A 16,486-nucleotide genomic window follows, 5' to 3' on the forward strand; every position below is an offset into this window, starting at 1 on the left:
TGACTAGTATGCCTCAGCTTCATCAAGTAACACTATGCTGCCCCCCCCCCCAAAAAACCCAAGAATTCATTTTACAGACAAGATGTAGCAATATTTCAACAGGTCAGGATGGGGCCACAAATCTATACTTCAGACTAGAAATGGGACCATCTGAAAATCTCCTCACTCGCGGGAAAGATGACCACGCCCTCTAGTGGCGGGCCTGGAGCACACCACCACACATGCCACACACTCGCCCTACTTTTCAGTACAAGGAGCTAGTATCTGAAAAAGACTATTTCCATTGATTTAATGACTGGTTTTTAGGATTCCTGTGTTATCTTCCACCCACAATTAGTCTTATGAGTATTATCCTACTGCAGTTAAACCTCCTCTTTTGGAAGCAAAAGCAAACCATGGGATTTTAGGCAACCGCCAAGCAGAGGCTTACCTAGGTGTAGAAGGTGAGCCACAAATATGTTGGATAAGAGTGACTGTTTTAAAACTCCAACTATATAGGGCGCCTGGGTGGCTCAGTTGGTTAAGCGACTGCCTTCAGCTCAGGTCATGATCCTGGATCCTGGGATCGAGTCCCTCAGCGGGGAGTCTGCTTCTCCCTCTGACCCTCCCCCCTCTCATGCTCTATCTCATTCTCTCTCTTAAATAAATAAAATCTTAAAAAAAAAAGATTAAAACTCCAACTATATAAAGTACTGTGGGTTAAATCATAGGAAAAATTTAAGACCAGTTTAAGGTTGATCCGACTGAGGTTTCTCCCTTTGAATCTTTAAAAATAACCACATATACACAGATAACGTTTTATAGTTGAAAGAAAATCAAAATGAGTTGGAATTCTTACATCTTATATGGACAGGGAGAAAAAAACACAAGAAAATGGAGAAAAATCATCTAGGTTCTGTGTAGTTCACTCTTGTCAATGCACTCCAAGGGCAGAAATCTGGAGGCCATCTCCCTCTGGCAAGCAGAGAAAGGGGCTATGGAAGTATCTTACTGTGGCTGCTTGGAAATGGACTGCCCAGCACTAAAACAGGTCAGTACGACACTAGCCACTTCACAGCCACCATTTCCACAGGAAGGAAATCCTTGCTTTTCTCTCCCCAGTGTGCCAGTTTCTTGCACGAAATGCCACACACAATATTCTCTTCAAGGTGGAATCAAAAGCAACCAGTGATGATAACGGAAGTCCAAGACTTCAAGTGTATTTCCATGTATGGACTGAAGAGCATTAGGACAGAATTCTAGGATTATAACAAAAACCTGGGCAACAACTTTCTGGCCTTTTCTGCTCTGCTTTGGTCCCAGCAAACCAAGCAGATACACCTGTTACAAGACCATTTAACATCTCCCCATCAGGCGTGGATCATTTGCAGCTCGATTCACACAGGCAGTTTCCTAACAGGTTTGCTTTTAATTTGTCCATCTCCCCAGTATAGACCTTGGCCGCAATTCACGTGAAAAAGATCAGAGGACTACGGGTCAAGGGTCAACAGCAGCTACTACCAGTCAGATAAGTTGTCAAAATAAGAAGTTTTAAGCTGCACTCAGAAAGCAGCAGCCACTGAATTCCATCCAGAAAACCTGGTTAGGTTCGAGAAGGACACTGACAAACTAGATGCAAACAGAGGAGTACTGGCAGGTTGGGGGAAGATAGGGATTCTTGTTACAAGTACAACTTAAGAAACCATGCTCGAACCTGAAAGAAAACTAAGGAGGTACAATAGAGGACTTCACATACAAGCATCAGTCACATCTGAGATGAGATTTACTCTATGTGGCTCCAGAGAAGGGAAATCAGGACCCAAACGTGAAAGGTAAAAGGAGATGGTGAGGATTTATTTTTTGTTTCGACTTGGCTAGGTCACAGAACCCAGATACCTGGTCAGATATTGCCATGAAGGTTATTTTTAGATGAGGTTGACATTTAAATTAGTAGACGGAGTAAAACCGATTACCCTTTGTTTGTGGACCTCATCCAGTCAGTTGAAGGCCTAAGAAAAAAAGACCAACTCTGTCAAGGAAGAGGGAACTCAGTCTTCAGACTATCTTTGGACCTGAGCTACAGACCTACTCTCTTCTGGGTCTCCAACCCGCAGGCCTATCCTACAAAGTTTGGACTTGCCAGTCCCCACAATCATGTGAGCCAATTCTTTTCAAAGAAGTCTTTCTACACACATATACATACCCTATCAGTTCTGTTTCTCTGGAGAACCCTGACAAATACAGAGACATCAGGTCAACATAAAGAAAAATCCTTCCAACCACAAGGGCTACCCACACACAGATGGGCTCTCTCAGGAAGTATTTAAGTTAAGGCTAGACAAGTATCCATTGGTGATACTAAAAAAAGGATTCTCGCTCTAGGTGGGTGGATAGACTAAATGTCTAAATTTCTTTCCAACTCTCAGACTAAGCAGGATCTCAAACAGCAATAAGCAGCCTACCTGGCAAAGGGAAATGTTTTCATAAGGCTTGGCCTGGGCATGTAAGTGAGCCTTAGCTTCTCGTTTATCTCCATGCACAAGCAGGATTGGTTTCTTCCTGAAAACAGATCAGAAGTATTTAGAATACATCTTTTATAAAGCTGGACTCTTGACTAGTTAAAGAATGCTAGGTGTTTCCTTACCACCAGACAAGTGTTTCTGGCCTCTGTGGTCACGGAGTACAGAGCTAACACATAGCACTATTCAGTTAATCTCCACTAGCCAGTTAACTTTACAACAGGGTCATGTGGCCTGATCCCAAAGCTCTGTTGTGGCCCAGAGAGGTTGTGACTCGAGGAAGTCCCTGAGTAATTATCTTCTTTGATCCAAAAGAACATAAAGTTAGCTCTGTGTTCATGTTTTCAGGTTCAGATTACAAGATAAACATTTATTGTTATCTAGTATGATGCTCTTTTCTTTCCCTTTCTTTAGACCAAGCAAAGAGCATTTCCTCATTAGACCTATATTCACTAAACTCCTACTGTGTGCTAGGTATGGCAGTCCCCCAAGATCCAAGAGTGAACAAGCCCAGGCCCACGGCATGATGCAGACTAACAGGTTGTTATATTTCAATGAAACAAGGCATTCTGTGGCTGAGTCCTGCTCAATGAAATACAAGCAGGTGTTGTGTAGGACTTCCAGGAGACTACTCAGAGGAAGCACAGCTGGGATGTGGCCCTTTTGTCCTTTCTCCCTCCTGCCATCTGGACCACAGACCAGAGACCTGGAGCCCCAGGTGCTATCCTGGACCATGAAGGGACTTTGAAGATATGCACCAAGATGGTGGGACAGAAAGACAGAATGGGTGAATAAGTTCCTGAGAACCATAGTAGCCCCCAATCTAGACCACAAATATCTACCATCTGAACTTCTTAGGTTGGAGAAATCATTTTCTTTCATTTAAGCCACGGTTATTTTTGCTTTTCTGTTACATATTGTGAAAACTAATCCTATGTGTTACAGGTCAAATACAAGCCTTTGTGTGTCAAAGCCACTTGGGAAATTTCAATAGCATTTTACCTACTATTAATAAAGTTTCTAGAATCTGAGATCCTAAATGCACCAAGGACTTTGACAATCATTCTGTGGGTATATTCCTTTACCTTACTTGCTGTTAGGGGTTTTGCTAGGTGAATGTTAAAAACAGGACAGGTGGGGGCACCTGGGTGGCTCAGTCGTTAAGCGTCTGCCTTCGGCTCAGGTCATGATCCCGGGGTCCCGGGATCGAGTCCCACATCGGGCTCCCTGCTCGGCGGGAGGCCTGCTTCTCCCTCTCCCACTCCCCCTGCTTGTGTTCCTGCTCTTGCTGTCTCTGTCAAATAAATAAAATCTTTAAAAAAAAAAACAAAAAAAAAACAGGACAGGTGGCAGGGCACTGTACAATGCTATCTTTATCTGGTCTACACTGCCTAACACCAGGCTGAGGAACTGTAGAAGACAAGCTGAAAAATCCATCACCTCCATAATCTGGATAAGGGAAGCTCTAAGACCCCCTTCACTAGCTCCTAAACCACAGGAAGAATCATTTGCAAAGCAAAGATTCTTTGAACATGGGCACCTAGGTAGCTCAGTCAGCTAAGCGTCTGCCTTTGGCTCAGGTCGTGATGCTGGGGTCCTGGGATCGAGTCCTGCATCAGGCTCCCTGCTCAGTGGGGAGTCTACTTCTTCTCTCCCTCTACCTGCTGCTCTCCCACTTATGCACTCGTGCGCAAATAAAACCTTAAAAAAAAATTCTTTGAACAGCACTGCTGTATTAAGTGTGGCATGCTTACACATCTAGAAAGCAGGTAGCAATGATCTTTTCCTTCACATTAATATCAAAGTTGTCTTGGGGCACCTGAGTGGCTCAGTCATTAAGCATCTGCCTTCGGCTCAGGTCATGGTCCCAGGGTCCTGGGATTGAGCCCCATGTCGGGGTCCCTGCTCCGCGGGAGGCCTGCTTTTCCCTCTCCCACTCCCCCTGCTTGTGTTCCCTCTCTCACTATGTCTCTGTCAAGTAAATAAAATCTTAAAAAAAGCTATCAAAGTTGTCTTTTTTTTTTTTAAAGATTTATTTATTTGAGAGAGCGAGAATGAGAGAGAGAGTACATGAGAGGCGGGAGGGTCAGTGGGAGAAGCAGACTCCCCGTTGAGCAGGGAGCCCGATGCGGGACTCGATCCTGCGACTCCAGGATCATGACCTGAGCCGAAGGCACTCGCTTAACCATCAAAGTTGTCTTTAGATTGCTTTGTCCTTATCTACTTCTGGAAAGAGCAAAAGAGGCAAATGCTAAAACCCGTATTAGGAATGCATGTGACTACTTAGACTAGATCAACAAATGCTGTTTTCCCTATATAACTAAGTTTGTAGGATTTCAATAGTTTCAAAAGAAATACTCGAGAAAGATGAACAGCAGTTGCCTGAGAAACACTAATCTTGCATTTTAAATCCCCATTACAGTTAGGATGTTATGTTATCCTGTGGTACTCACCTAAACTCTGGTGGATACTGTTTTATGAGCCAGTCCACGTCAAAGCAGTAGTTAAACTAGATGGGGAAAGAAAAGGATGGAGTTATGGGTAACTTAGGCAAGCAATCTGTAAGAACAGTTTGGTTATTGAAAGAAACTCTAGAGTAATGACAAACTCCAAATATTTATAAACCTGGACAATTGTGCTACAATACTCAAGCCTTGACGGGAATTCCGCATTCAAGGAAACAGATTCTAAAGAAAGGATCCCACAGGCTTCGGCAGTATTTGTATTTCTAAATAGTCTTACTACATATTTCTAGAACCCTCTGATTAATTTAAATAAAAGGACTTACAATTTTATCCCTTTTCCCCTAGATGATTATAAAAAAGACTTTTAGAAAAAAACATTTCCTTTCAGCCTAACTTATGAGCTAGCTTTGTGAACAGGCCTCTGGGACTGGACATTCACTAGGCTTAGAACAATTACATCTTGACTACAAGTTCTGCACTGAACTAACCCATGGGGGCTCCTCCCCATGCCCGGGTAATCCCTGGCCCTCCCCCTCCAATCTAGCTAAAAGAACACAAATTCACCCCATGTTCCATCTGGAGACTAGGATTCTGGAGGCCAAGTTGGACATAAAGCACACAGACAGCTTTGCTTTCTTCGTGGATGTGACCTGTTTTCTATTTCCTCAAGAGCCTGAAGCATTAACATAATCCATCAACACAAAGGGACCAGCTCTATAAAGCAGGAGCAACCAAACACAAAGAACTACACATAACTTTTATTCACTTCTTTTTGGTAGGCGTAGGAAACTGTTTTCTAAATCAAATCAAACAACTTGGCCTTCACCTGCCTACCCATACCTTCCCAGGAGTTGTACTAGAATCCCATGAGATTAACTGGGTCCCAAAAAGAAGTCCCTCAGGTTAGAATTCCCAACGTGACTTCCTGGCCAGTCCTTGTAACCCAATCCAGAGCCAGAAGCTCCACTGATCGTGGCATCCTTATTCCATGCTAATGGCTGGATACCACAACTGTGGCTCCTGGTGCCAGCCTCCTGGTATGGGCCATCTTGGGGACCCTGTACAGGACTGAGATAGGTCCTCACGCCTATTTTCTTATGGGGTTGTCCCTTTTCCCCCAAAGAAAAAAACCACCATATACTCACCTGAGCTGAAGACACAAGTGTCCCAAATAGAGGAGACAGAATATCTGAGAAGACAAAAAAACCATTTATATCTAATTCATTTTTTGATAAAAATCATCTGGTAAGAATCACAATTGACTTAGTCATTGACAATCAAAATTTGGCTGAGAAAACTGAAAGGACTACAAAGCTAGACTTTAATGTTCCATAAAATTCAAGAGAAAATTTGAGCTATTTAATATTTATTACGTTTTAACAAAATATAATATAAAACTAAAACCTCAATTTCAGAATTTGATGACTGGTCAATTTTAAAAACTTCCAGTAAGGACAATAAAGACATATTGGGTTTTTTTTTTTTATTAAAAATTTAACAGAGCACACAAGCAGGGGGAGCAGTAGAGGGAGATGGAGAAGCAGACACCCTGCTGAGCAAGAAGCCCGACGCAGGACCCCAGGATCATGACCCAAGCCAAAGGCAGACGCTTAACCAACTGAGCCACCCAGGCGCCCCAACATATTGTTCTTTCCAGATCTTAATTTTTATCTCCTTCAAATCCCTCTCCAAGAAACCTCCCTAACCCAAGACTAACAAGATAGTCTTCTGGAGCCTGAGAGCACCTGCTTCCTGTGAAGGAGGGTCGAAGCACCCACAACCCCAAGCTCACATTTCTAGCATTCTAGGTCATCTTGAAGGGAGTTGCAACTTGCATCCATTCCAACTTGATTTCAAGTAAGATCAGAAAGCTCACTTCTCATAAATTGTACCAGGAGAGGAATTACACGGTTACCACCACTGATCGTTTAACTGCTGTACTCGTATCTCTTGGATGCCAGGCACTATTCTTACCACTGTCCCTGTATTCACTCTTCTTCACAGCCATTTTCTGAGCTGGAGTTGCTCATTCCCACTTTGTGGATGAGGGGTTTCCCCTTAGGAGGCTGTCCATGGCCACAAAGGGCTAGTCAGGATCTGAAGCCAGGTTATCTGGCTTCAGCACTTGTGCTCTTAACCATCAAACTGCCTGAGGATTAAGAGTAGGCTCCTTTGGGGCGCCTGGGGGGGGGGTTCAGTCGGTTAAGCGTCTGCCTTCAGCTCCGGTCGTGATCCTGGGGTCCTGGGATCGAGTCCTGCATCGGGCTCCCTGCTCAGTGGGGAGGTTGTTTCTCCCTCTCCCCCTGCTTATACATGGACACGCACGCGCGCTCTCTCCATCAAAAAAAAAAAAAAAGTAGGCTCCTTTATTTGACCCATGCTTACTGAGTGCTTCTTCCAAATATTGAGCTACATGCTGGGGTACAAAAATTTTAAAAGAGGTTGCCTTAAGGAAGCTCCTATATATATATTTATAAATTTGACAGCGCTCACGCACACGTGCACACAAACAAGCAGGGGGGAGGAGCAAGGAGAGAGCAAGAAGCACGCTCCCCATGAGCAGGGAGCCCGAAGCAGAACTCGATCCCAGGACCCTGGGATCATGACCTGAGCCAAAGACAGATGCCCAACCAACTAAGCCACCCAGGTGCCCAAGCTCCTACCTTTATGAGAGGTACACAAAAGGAATGTATTGCAGTTTCTTGACAGTATCCCCTATTTGGCCCGTTTGGCTTTGAGAATTTGCTAGAATGCCTCACGGAACTCAGGAAAGCACTTTACTTACTAGATTACCAGTTTATTAGAAGAGGATACAACTCAGGAACAGCCAGATGGGAGAGATGCAAAGAACAAGGTATGCGGGAAGGGGTGTGCACCTCCGTGTGTTCATCAACCTGGAAGCTCTCCAAACCCCTACACAGTTAGGGTTTTTTAAGTGAGGCTTCATTACAAAGGCCATTAATGATTAACAACCTCCAGCCCCTTTCCCCCTCCTTGGAAGTGTGGGAATGGGAATGAAAGTTCCAGCTTTAATGACACAATTGGGTCTCCCTGGCAATCAGTTCTCCATTCTCAAGGGCTTTCCAAAAGCCACTTTATTAACAAACCAGGTATGACTGAAAGGGGCTTGTTATGAACAGAATTTTTTAAAGATTTTATTCATTTGACAGAGAGAGAGAACAAGCAGGGAGAGTGGCAGGAAGAGGGATAGGGAGAAGCAGGCTCCCTGATGAGCAGGGAGCATGCATAACATAGGGCTTGATCCCAGGACCCTTGGATCATGACCTGAGCCCAAGGCAGACGCTTAACCAACGGAGCCACCCAGGCGCCCCAGAAAATATTCTTTTGACCTTCATTACTTTAGGGCTCTTACAGGAGCCTGGGACAAAAACCAACCAGGAATGAAGACCAAATACATATACATCATAATATCACACAGATGCACCCTGAGGAATAAGCAAAGCAACCGAAGACTATCTTTTGATTCAGAACTGAAATACCTATTTGCATGCTGGTTTTTTGCTTCTTCACCAGGAACAAAAACCTGGCTTCCAAGCAGTGGTTCTCAAACCTGATTGGGCTTTAGTGATGGGGTTTTGGAATACAGGTGAAGTTAGGTGGGGTGAGGTTTGGAGCCAACGGCCAAGAAGGAATTCTTGAGATGTCTCGGGTACAAAAAGGTGGTTTTATTAAAGCACGAGGACAGGACCAGTGGGCAGAAAAAGCTGCCCCTCGTTTGTGAGGTATGGCTGATTATATACTTGAGAGTTGGGGAAGGTAAGGAAAAGGGAGATTTCAAAAGGATTTTTGTCTGTTAAAGAAGACTCATAGGATACTGGAGGCCTTGCCATTGCCAAGTTAAGCTTGGTTTTCCTTCTAGTAAGGCATTAACAGTAAGATAATTGGGAGCTTCCTGGAGGAACATTACACTTTGCCCACTTCAAGTATCTGTCAATGGGCTGCTGGTCATAAGGACATTTAATTGTATCTACATTTCCTTCTGGAAGCTAGGCCATTGATAGAAATGCTTTGTTCTTGTGAATTTCTAAGACTTTTGTAAACTGAGACTCATGTTTCGTAGGATTTTAATCTCTATAAATTAACTGTTTTTCCTTTAGGGCAGCCAGGAGTGTCTGAGGAATGTCACATATATCCCATGGGAGTCAGGGGGGATTGTGGGGTGTCAGCTTCTGCCTGTCCTCAGCTGGTCTTCTGCTCCCTCATTAGAATCCCCGGAAAAGCTTCTTAAAACAGATTGCAGGGCCCTGCTCCCAGAGTTTGATTCAGTGAACCTGGGTGGAGCCCCAAATCTGCATCAAGTTTTAGGTGATGGTACTGCTGTCAGATATCGCTATTTCATTAAAGTTTAAGCTTTAAAAGTTAGCACGATGTTTAAAATTGTCTAAGTATTCCAACTGGTAAATCTACAGGACTGAGAAACACCCTATAATTCCCTAAGTAAACAGCTTGCTGTCAAACACACATTTGTTTGTCAAACTGGTAGTTTTCCTGAGGGTAGTTAAGACTGTGAAGGGTTCTTGGAGATCGTTCTAGGTTACCCTCCTTGTTTTGCCAAGGGGACCTTCTCAAGTGCTGTTTGACAGCTACCAGACATGCAGCATCCACTTACCCTTGATGTGGAGGGCTCCGGAGTTATACTTTGGCTTAATTCCGGAGACTCTAGTGAGGTAAAATTGGAAGGGGTTCCCTTTTTCCAGCATGTCCCAAATATCTTGGCCTTCCCCTGAGGTCTCATACTCCTCTTCCTCCTCTTTTAGTCCATGGTGGGCAGGAGAGCCATGATTTCCAGTTCTTTGGGTGGCACTGTCTTTGGGAGAAGAGATGCCGCTCTCCTCTTTGACCACCATGTACTTAGCCTGCTTCTCCTGTGTTCCTGGTTGCAGTTCATCATCACTGCTAGAGAGACACCAACCCAGGTCTTCCTGGGAACCACTCTTCTGCTTTTTGGGAGGTGAAGCTTGTGAATCTGTGCTGAACTTTACAGGTGATAATTTCCTTTTATGGGCAGCTTTCCTAGCCTCAGAACAGGTGTATCTTGGTTCATTTGCGGCTCCCTGCCCAGCATGTGGGAGGGAAGAAGTAGATGGCTTGTCTAATTTTGGCTTTTCCTCCTCACTTTCATCACTACTGGATATTGTCCACTTCCCATAATCACCTTCCTGAGACATACTTCTGGAAATGAAAGACAAATATTGTTATTTCCATTCACTAGGAAATTGGCAAACTGTTGCTCTCAAATTCCGTATTAGTTTCTGCAACACATACAGCACACCTGACGCTTACCAGATGCTGAGCCACGTAACGAACGTCGGCTGTTTTGCAGGTGTTCAGAGGCACATTCCCAGAATCTGCTACAGGAATTTGGCAAATAAAGTGACAGCAAAAATCCTAGTTACTTTCTCCTCTCTTTCAACCCAGACCTTGTTCTTAGAGGCCTGAGGAAAGAGTTGGGGGCCAAACTCCAAAAAAATATTTGCTCTTGATGCTGAATCTTCTAACAGGTGCTTGGGGTTAAGATAATTTAAGGAATTTCAAGAACTATACTCAAATTTTTGAGGTCAGATTGGAGTTTACAAATCTACCCTTCACCCAAGCATGAGAGCCCACAAGACTTTAGCGATTTTTCTTACTTCACCAAAGATAAGCTACTTACCGTAAAGCTTAACAAAATCCTCAAGACAGTGTCAAACGCTTAATTCTGTATATACATTATCTAGATTTGCTGCCATGAGGACCAACTACCTTAATGGCCCTGTCCTAAATCAAACTACTAAAACCTGCAGAGAACTTGCACAGAAGCAAAACACTTGTTTTCTAAAACAGTCGAGTTTCTATTTAAGAAACTAGATGAAGTACTTTCAGTTTTGTTACCTACAAAATTCCCACCAATTCAAGTGCAAAGGCCAAGTACATTTTTCAGATAGCTAAGGAACAGTTTCTCACTGTGATTAAAAAAAAAAAAAAATTTCACTCGCATCGGGCTCCCTGCTCAGCAGGAAGCCTGTATCTCCCTCTCCCATTTCCCCTGCTTGTGTTACTTCTCTCGCTGAGTCTGTCAAATAAATCTTAAAAACTTATTTATAAAAATAAAATTTTCATACAAGACCCAGAGAAAAATTTAACCTAAGAGTCTGTGCTCAAATTATTGTCAGTTTTGTTCTTTTAAAGAAACTGAGGACACAAGTTTGGTATACCAAGATGGACTGTAGAACTGTTCACAGGACCCCCTCCCCCTGCAAAAGGCTTGATTCCACACCAAAAGATTTGCAAATGAATACACTTTTAAGTTTCAAGCTAGAAAGGTTTTAAGTAGGCTGATCAAATGTTGCATGCTCTAAATGAGCCAGCCAGTTGCTGGCCAAGTTAAAAAAGACTTAAGGTATCTATCACGTTTCACAATTTCTCACTTTTTCAATTCATGACCAGTCAAGTAAGATCAAGTTTCTCCTGTAAGTTACCTATTTCAAGATTTTTTTTTAAACTGAGTGCATTTAAACAATAATTTGACCTGTTCTTCTCGGCTCAGGATCCCTATTAACCTCACCTGGCGTGGATACTGTTTTACGAAGCTTTAGGGACTACAGAGATGGATGGGACCTCTTTCTCCTGTACTAGTCGCCCTAGACTTTGTCTAGCTCTTTTTCTAAGTGTTCTGTCCAGTCCACTTCTAAGAGTTGTTAGAACTCAGTAGGCTTGGGCGCCTGGGTGGCTCAGTTGGTTAAGCGACTGCCTTCGGCTCAGGTCATGATCCTGGAGTCCCAGGATCAAGTCCCGCATCGGGCGCCCTGCTCAGCAGGGAGTCTGCTTCTCTCTCTGACCCTTCCCCCTCTCATGTGCTCTCTTTCATTCTCTCTCTCAAATAAATAAATAAAATCTTAAAAAAAAAAAAAAAGAACTCAGTAGGCTTTTCCCCTAAGTTGTTTCTAATCTGCTAAGGGTTAAGAAAGAAGCTTGTTAGAACTGTATTACCGTTAACAGGATACAAGGGCTAGATTTTCATGAAATATTTAGACTTAGTACTTAACATATTTGAACAGTTCAGGTTTTTTAAATTTTCTAAACTTACATTCTTCTTGTGTTCTAGACTCTTGGAGGCTGCTGGCAAGAGGTATTTAAGCCATCACAATTCGCTGTGAATTAAAGGAACTCTGAAGGAATGATTTTGATGGCTACAGTTTTGTGACTTCAAAAAGTTATTTCAGAGGGCGCCTGGGTGGCTCAGTTGGTTAAGCGACTGCTTTCGGCTCAGGTCATGATCCTGGAGTCCCGGGATCGAGTCCCACATCAGGCTCCCTGCTCGGCGGGGAGTCTGCTTCTCCCTCTGACCCTCCTCCCTCTCATGCTCTCTGTATCTCATTCTCTCTGTCTCAAATAAATAAATAAAATCTTTAAAAAAAAAAAAAAAAGTTATTTCAGAATAGAAACACCTTAGGAAAAAAACTGTTAGCTCTAGCTTTCAAAGAATTCTCAAATAGCAGTAAAGCCAGGAACTTAAGTAAAAGAATCAATTAAGAGTTCCCAGGCTGTTCTTTATAGATTCCTTCCCCATTCTAAAGCAGAATTTTTAGGTGGAAAGGGTTCAGCTTCCAGCATAAGAAAAGCTGTATGCAGACACCTTACAGGCTACCACCATTCCTCTCCCAGATGAATTACATCTCAATAAAACGGAATTTAAAAGTCCTGAAAACTCTAAGGAAGATATTCATCTTTAGCGACTCAGCTATTTAGAGTAATTCTAAGGTTTCCAAGTTTTATTACCTACATTTTCTAGAACCACACATGCATGGGAAGGAGAAAGACCATTCATTCCCTCCAAAGTAGGACAAGTTGGTTAAAAAAAAAAGTTTTGAAAAAGACATTTCCTCGAGGGAAAAAATGCTTTTGTCTGCTGTAGACGTAGCTTAAGTTTTGGAACTGCTCACACTTAAATATGCTGGGTTATTTACTAAAGGCAAAATACCTTTGAAAGAAAAAAATCGTCATTACATTCAGCAGGTTACCAAGCTCTTTATGGTGTCAGGGCTGTTAGCCTGAAGAAGAGGAGTGGTTGAAAGGCCAAGATCAGGAACTGACTTCCTGTGGAGAACTCCCTGGTTCCAGTATTCGAATTTTACTTCTCTGCCACACAGGCATTTGCAGGGTGCTTTTGTAATCAAGTCACAAGTCACAGTGTTAAAGATGGAACTCAATAGCGTTCCCTTCAATTGTTTGTCTTTCCTGGGCTGCATCTGGCACATCACCGGTCCAACATCCCATTTTGAGTTAAGTGGTGACGCTGGGGGAATTCTACAATCACAATACAGATGGACCAATTCTGAGCAGGTCTGCACAGAGCAGTGTTTTCCAAAGTGCAGGTGACTGGGACCAAACGTTAGTATCACAGTATGGAAGTACCATCCTTTTCCCTTCCAATCCGTTTAAATTAAGGAGACAGTCGTAGTGTTGCAGAAAGGCCTCAAGAAACTTTGGGCTCTTCTGCAGGCACCAGTAACACTTTTTTAAAATCAAAGTATCTTATGGCTCCATTTTATTTCCAGCAAAATAAAGTTTTAAAGACCATATTTATGTAAAAGTGGGTTCAAATAAAAACACCAAATAAACAATGGTATAGATATTAAAAGTGAGACAAAAACCAAGAAACAGAAAGGCAAATGACTGAAATTTGGCAAACCGCATGAAGCTGTATTGCTAAGGACGATGGAAATCTGAAGAAATTCTCCCCCCCTCGCATCAAGTCTATACTGAGCCCCGCGAATGACTGGCTCCGCGTACAAGGCAACCCGGCTCAGAAAGGTTCAGTGTCTGGCACAGGGTAGGCGCCCCACGCGCGCCAACATCACTGCCTGCCGATACCGCCCACCTGCCGCGCCGAGAAGCCGGAGTAAAAACCCCAGCGCGGAGACCCCTCGCACCCACGCCCCCGGCCGCCCTCGGCTCGCCGCGACGCCTGCCGCTCGCGCCGGACAGATTCTATGAGGCCCACAAGGGGACCTTCCCCAGCGTTTTTACCAGATATCCCGCTTCCCTCAGATTCCACCTCCAGTCTCACCGGGCCTCAGAATTCGCGGGACCCGAGAGGCCTAGGCCGGAAGAAGCAGGGTCTCCCCGGCCAGGGTCCCGCAGTCGCCGGACACGAACCTGAAACTTCCACAGCCGGCAACAGCCGAACTCGCCCCTGAAATACCCACAACCCACGGGTTCGCGCTCTCTCTTCCGCCGCCCGCGCTTGCGCGCAATTTAAACCCTCCCGGTCGGGGCTCGCACCTGGTGGCCCAGCCCCTTCCCTTTCCGGGACGCCCACCGCTGGGTCCTAAAGACCTCCGGATCCTGAGGGGCTGCAGGGCGCTCCCCCAGGAATGGGTGCAAGGGAGGTCCCGGCAGCCTCCAGCTCTCGGTTCACCCCCTGACCGCTTCTCCTAAAAGGGGGAGAGGGAAAATTAAGTGTTCTCTCTCTCCTCCCTTAGTTAATGGGCGAAACTCATCCACTTTGCAGGGAGTGTCATAGGTTCAGTTTCCCGGAGCTCGAGGCAGGGGGTATTTACTTTTAGGCAGAGAGAGGATTAGCTTAGGTTCGAGGCCGCTGTGGTTTGAGACCTGTATCCCGGAGGAGCGGGCTCGCTGGGGACGCAAAGTTGTAGAACCTGCTGTAAAATAAAAGGGTAATGAGCTCCCGTCACACTCAAACGCGAATGCCTGTTTCTTATTTGAAACGTGTGTTTTTAACCTTACTGGTTTGCCAGAAGAGAGTGGGGTCTAAAACTCTTTTGCAAAACGCAACCCCCCCCCCATATTCCTTGGCTTTAATAATGTTTATAACATTTATTCTCAGTTTCTTTCAAGCTAGGCACTTCTCCTAAAGGGCTTAGTGGAACAGCTTGGTGTAAACTGATGTGATTTTTTTGGAGTAGTGTTGGGGTCTGGAACTGACGGCCCAGGAAGAATTCTTAGATGCCTTCAGTGCAAAAAAGGTGGTTTTACTAAGGCACGACGATAGGACCCAGGGGCAGAACTGCTGTCGGGGGATTGTGAGGAGCAACTGATTATATACGTTGGAGTTGGGGGAGGTAAAGACTAGGGAAGTTTCCAAAAGGACTTTCATTTGCTAAAAAGTACTCGCGGGATAAAGAAGGCCTTGCTATTGTCAAGCTAAGGTGGTTTTTCCCTCTAGCAAGGCATTAACATTAAGACAGTTGGGAGCTTCCTGGAGGATGTACGCTGCGGCATCTAGTAATTGTCAATGGGCTGCAGGTTATAAGAACATTTAATTTTATTTACATTTCCTTCTGGCTTTGTTTCCAAAATCATAAAAGTCCTAAGGACTTGGTTCGTTTACTGAACATCTTCCTGCAGGGATATCGGGAGGACAAAACAGACCGTAGTAACTGCCCTGGAGGGATGGACCCCAATAACTTGACTTGCAGATATGCACATGAATCCTGGACTTGGCTCTTTGGTTCTTTTAATGCTTTGTTCACACTTTTTGTGTTTCCTATGCTCAGCACAGTGTCATAGATAAAAATTACCAAAGTAACTTATTGCAAGGTGTGGGGGCAGAAAAATGGGAGGAACCTTGCTAGAGACCTTGAAGCAGGACCTAGGTGAGCGGGATCCCAGCGGTGCGCAAGGAGTTAAGGGGACGAGCATGGCGGTAGCAAGGCTGGGGGCGGGCCCAGGAGCCTCGCCGCCATAGGCCGTTCCAAGGAAACGGGCCTAAAGCTCTGGCCAATAGAACCGCGGGATCAACGCCAGTGGCTAGCAGGCCGTCCAATGGGAAAAGACGTTGGAGTTGCCCGGCCAAGTTCAGCTTCTTTAGCTGCGGTGAGCGTAACCAGAGGACTGCAGCAACCGGGTTCTGGCGGTGGAGGTCTCGGGTTCTCCGGTGCCTTTCGCTTGCGGTGGTCGCGATGTTTTTCTCCGAGGCCGGAGCCCGGCCACGGACGTGGGAAGCCAGTCCCTCAGAACACAGGAAGTGGGTGGAAGTAGGTGTCCGGAGGGCTGATTGTCCGACTTTTGACCAAGGGCTCCCATTTCATTCACCCGCCTGGGTCTCAGTAATCTCTGTTGCACTGACAAGGACTGCACTGTCCTTCCAAAGGCCCGTGCTTAATGACTGAGCCGAGGGCTGCAAGGCTTTTCGCTCTCTGTCCAGCGTCCTGGCTACTTCCAAGCTCCTTTTCCCATATCCAGTTTATTAATAAGAACCTCTAACCTTGTATCTGTCTCACCTTCCTAATTCTAGGACTGAATTTTGGATAGAATTTATCCCAGTGGTTTAAAGGAATTAATTTGCGTCAGTCTAGCGATTAAGTCGTTTGCACATTTCGGGGGGTAAATTTTAGCACGTTAATAATTCTTGAGAAGTAAAATTAAGATAATGCAACTCCCATCTCCGAACCCTCCTGCTCAGCTAAGTTTTAGATTTTAGAGGTCTAAATTTAATATAAACTAGTAATGAAGTAACAGAACAAACCGTTTCGGTCTAACTGAAGCTATTTAATGTTC

The 16,486-nt window shown here is 44.6% G+C and overlaps 2 protein-coding genes across 6 annotated transcripts in view; one reads left to right on the forward strand and one right to left on the reverse strand.

Moving 5' to 3' along the window:
- TDP1 (tyrosyl-DNA phosphodiesterase 1) overlaps window positions 1-13,064 on the reverse strand; it is a 70,212-nt gene extending 57,148 nt beyond the window's left edge. The window contains exons 1-5 of the mRNA XM_081829740.1: window positions 12,945-13,064; window positions 9,594-10,156; window positions 6,109-6,152; window positions 4,952-5,007; window positions 2,442-2,538 (exon numbers count right to left, since the gene is read on the reverse strand). Coding sequence (XP_081685866.1) covers window positions 2,442-2,538; window positions 4,952-5,007; window positions 6,109-6,152; window positions 9,594-10,156; window positions 12,945-12,967 — 783 coding nt within the window. The 5' untranslated portion in view covers window positions 12,968-13,064. The remainder of the gene's footprint in view (window positions 1-2,441; window positions 2,539-4,951; window positions 5,008-6,108; window positions 6,153-9,593; window positions 10,157-12,944) is intronic.
- Window positions 13,065-15,558: 2,494 nt separating this feature from the next.
- Window positions 15,559-16,486, forward strand: part of EFCAB11 (EF-hand calcium binding domain 11) — a 139,655-nt gene continuing 138,727 nt past the window's right edge. The window contains exon 1 of one of the 5 annotated variants that reach the window (XR_014148318.1): window positions 15,559-15,963. Coding sequence is in view for 4 of the 5 variants with exons in the window: in XM_081830077.1 (XP_081686203.1) it covers window positions 15,889-15,963 (75 nt within the window). In the remaining variant the exon portion in view is untranslated. The remainder of the gene's footprint in view (window positions 15,964-16,486) is intronic. The other 4 variants (XM_081830077.1, XM_081830078.1, XM_031037512.2 and 1 more) reach the window with 4 other exon arrangements.

Source organism: Leptonychotes weddellii, chromosome 9 (genome assembly GCF_054177405.1).
Source record: "Leptonychotes weddellii isolate Sample4059 chromosome 9, ASM5417740v2, whole genome shotgun sequence".
Taxonomy (NCBI): domain Eukaryota; kingdom Metazoa; phylum Chordata; class Mammalia; order Carnivora; family Phocidae; genus Leptonychotes; species Leptonychotes weddellii.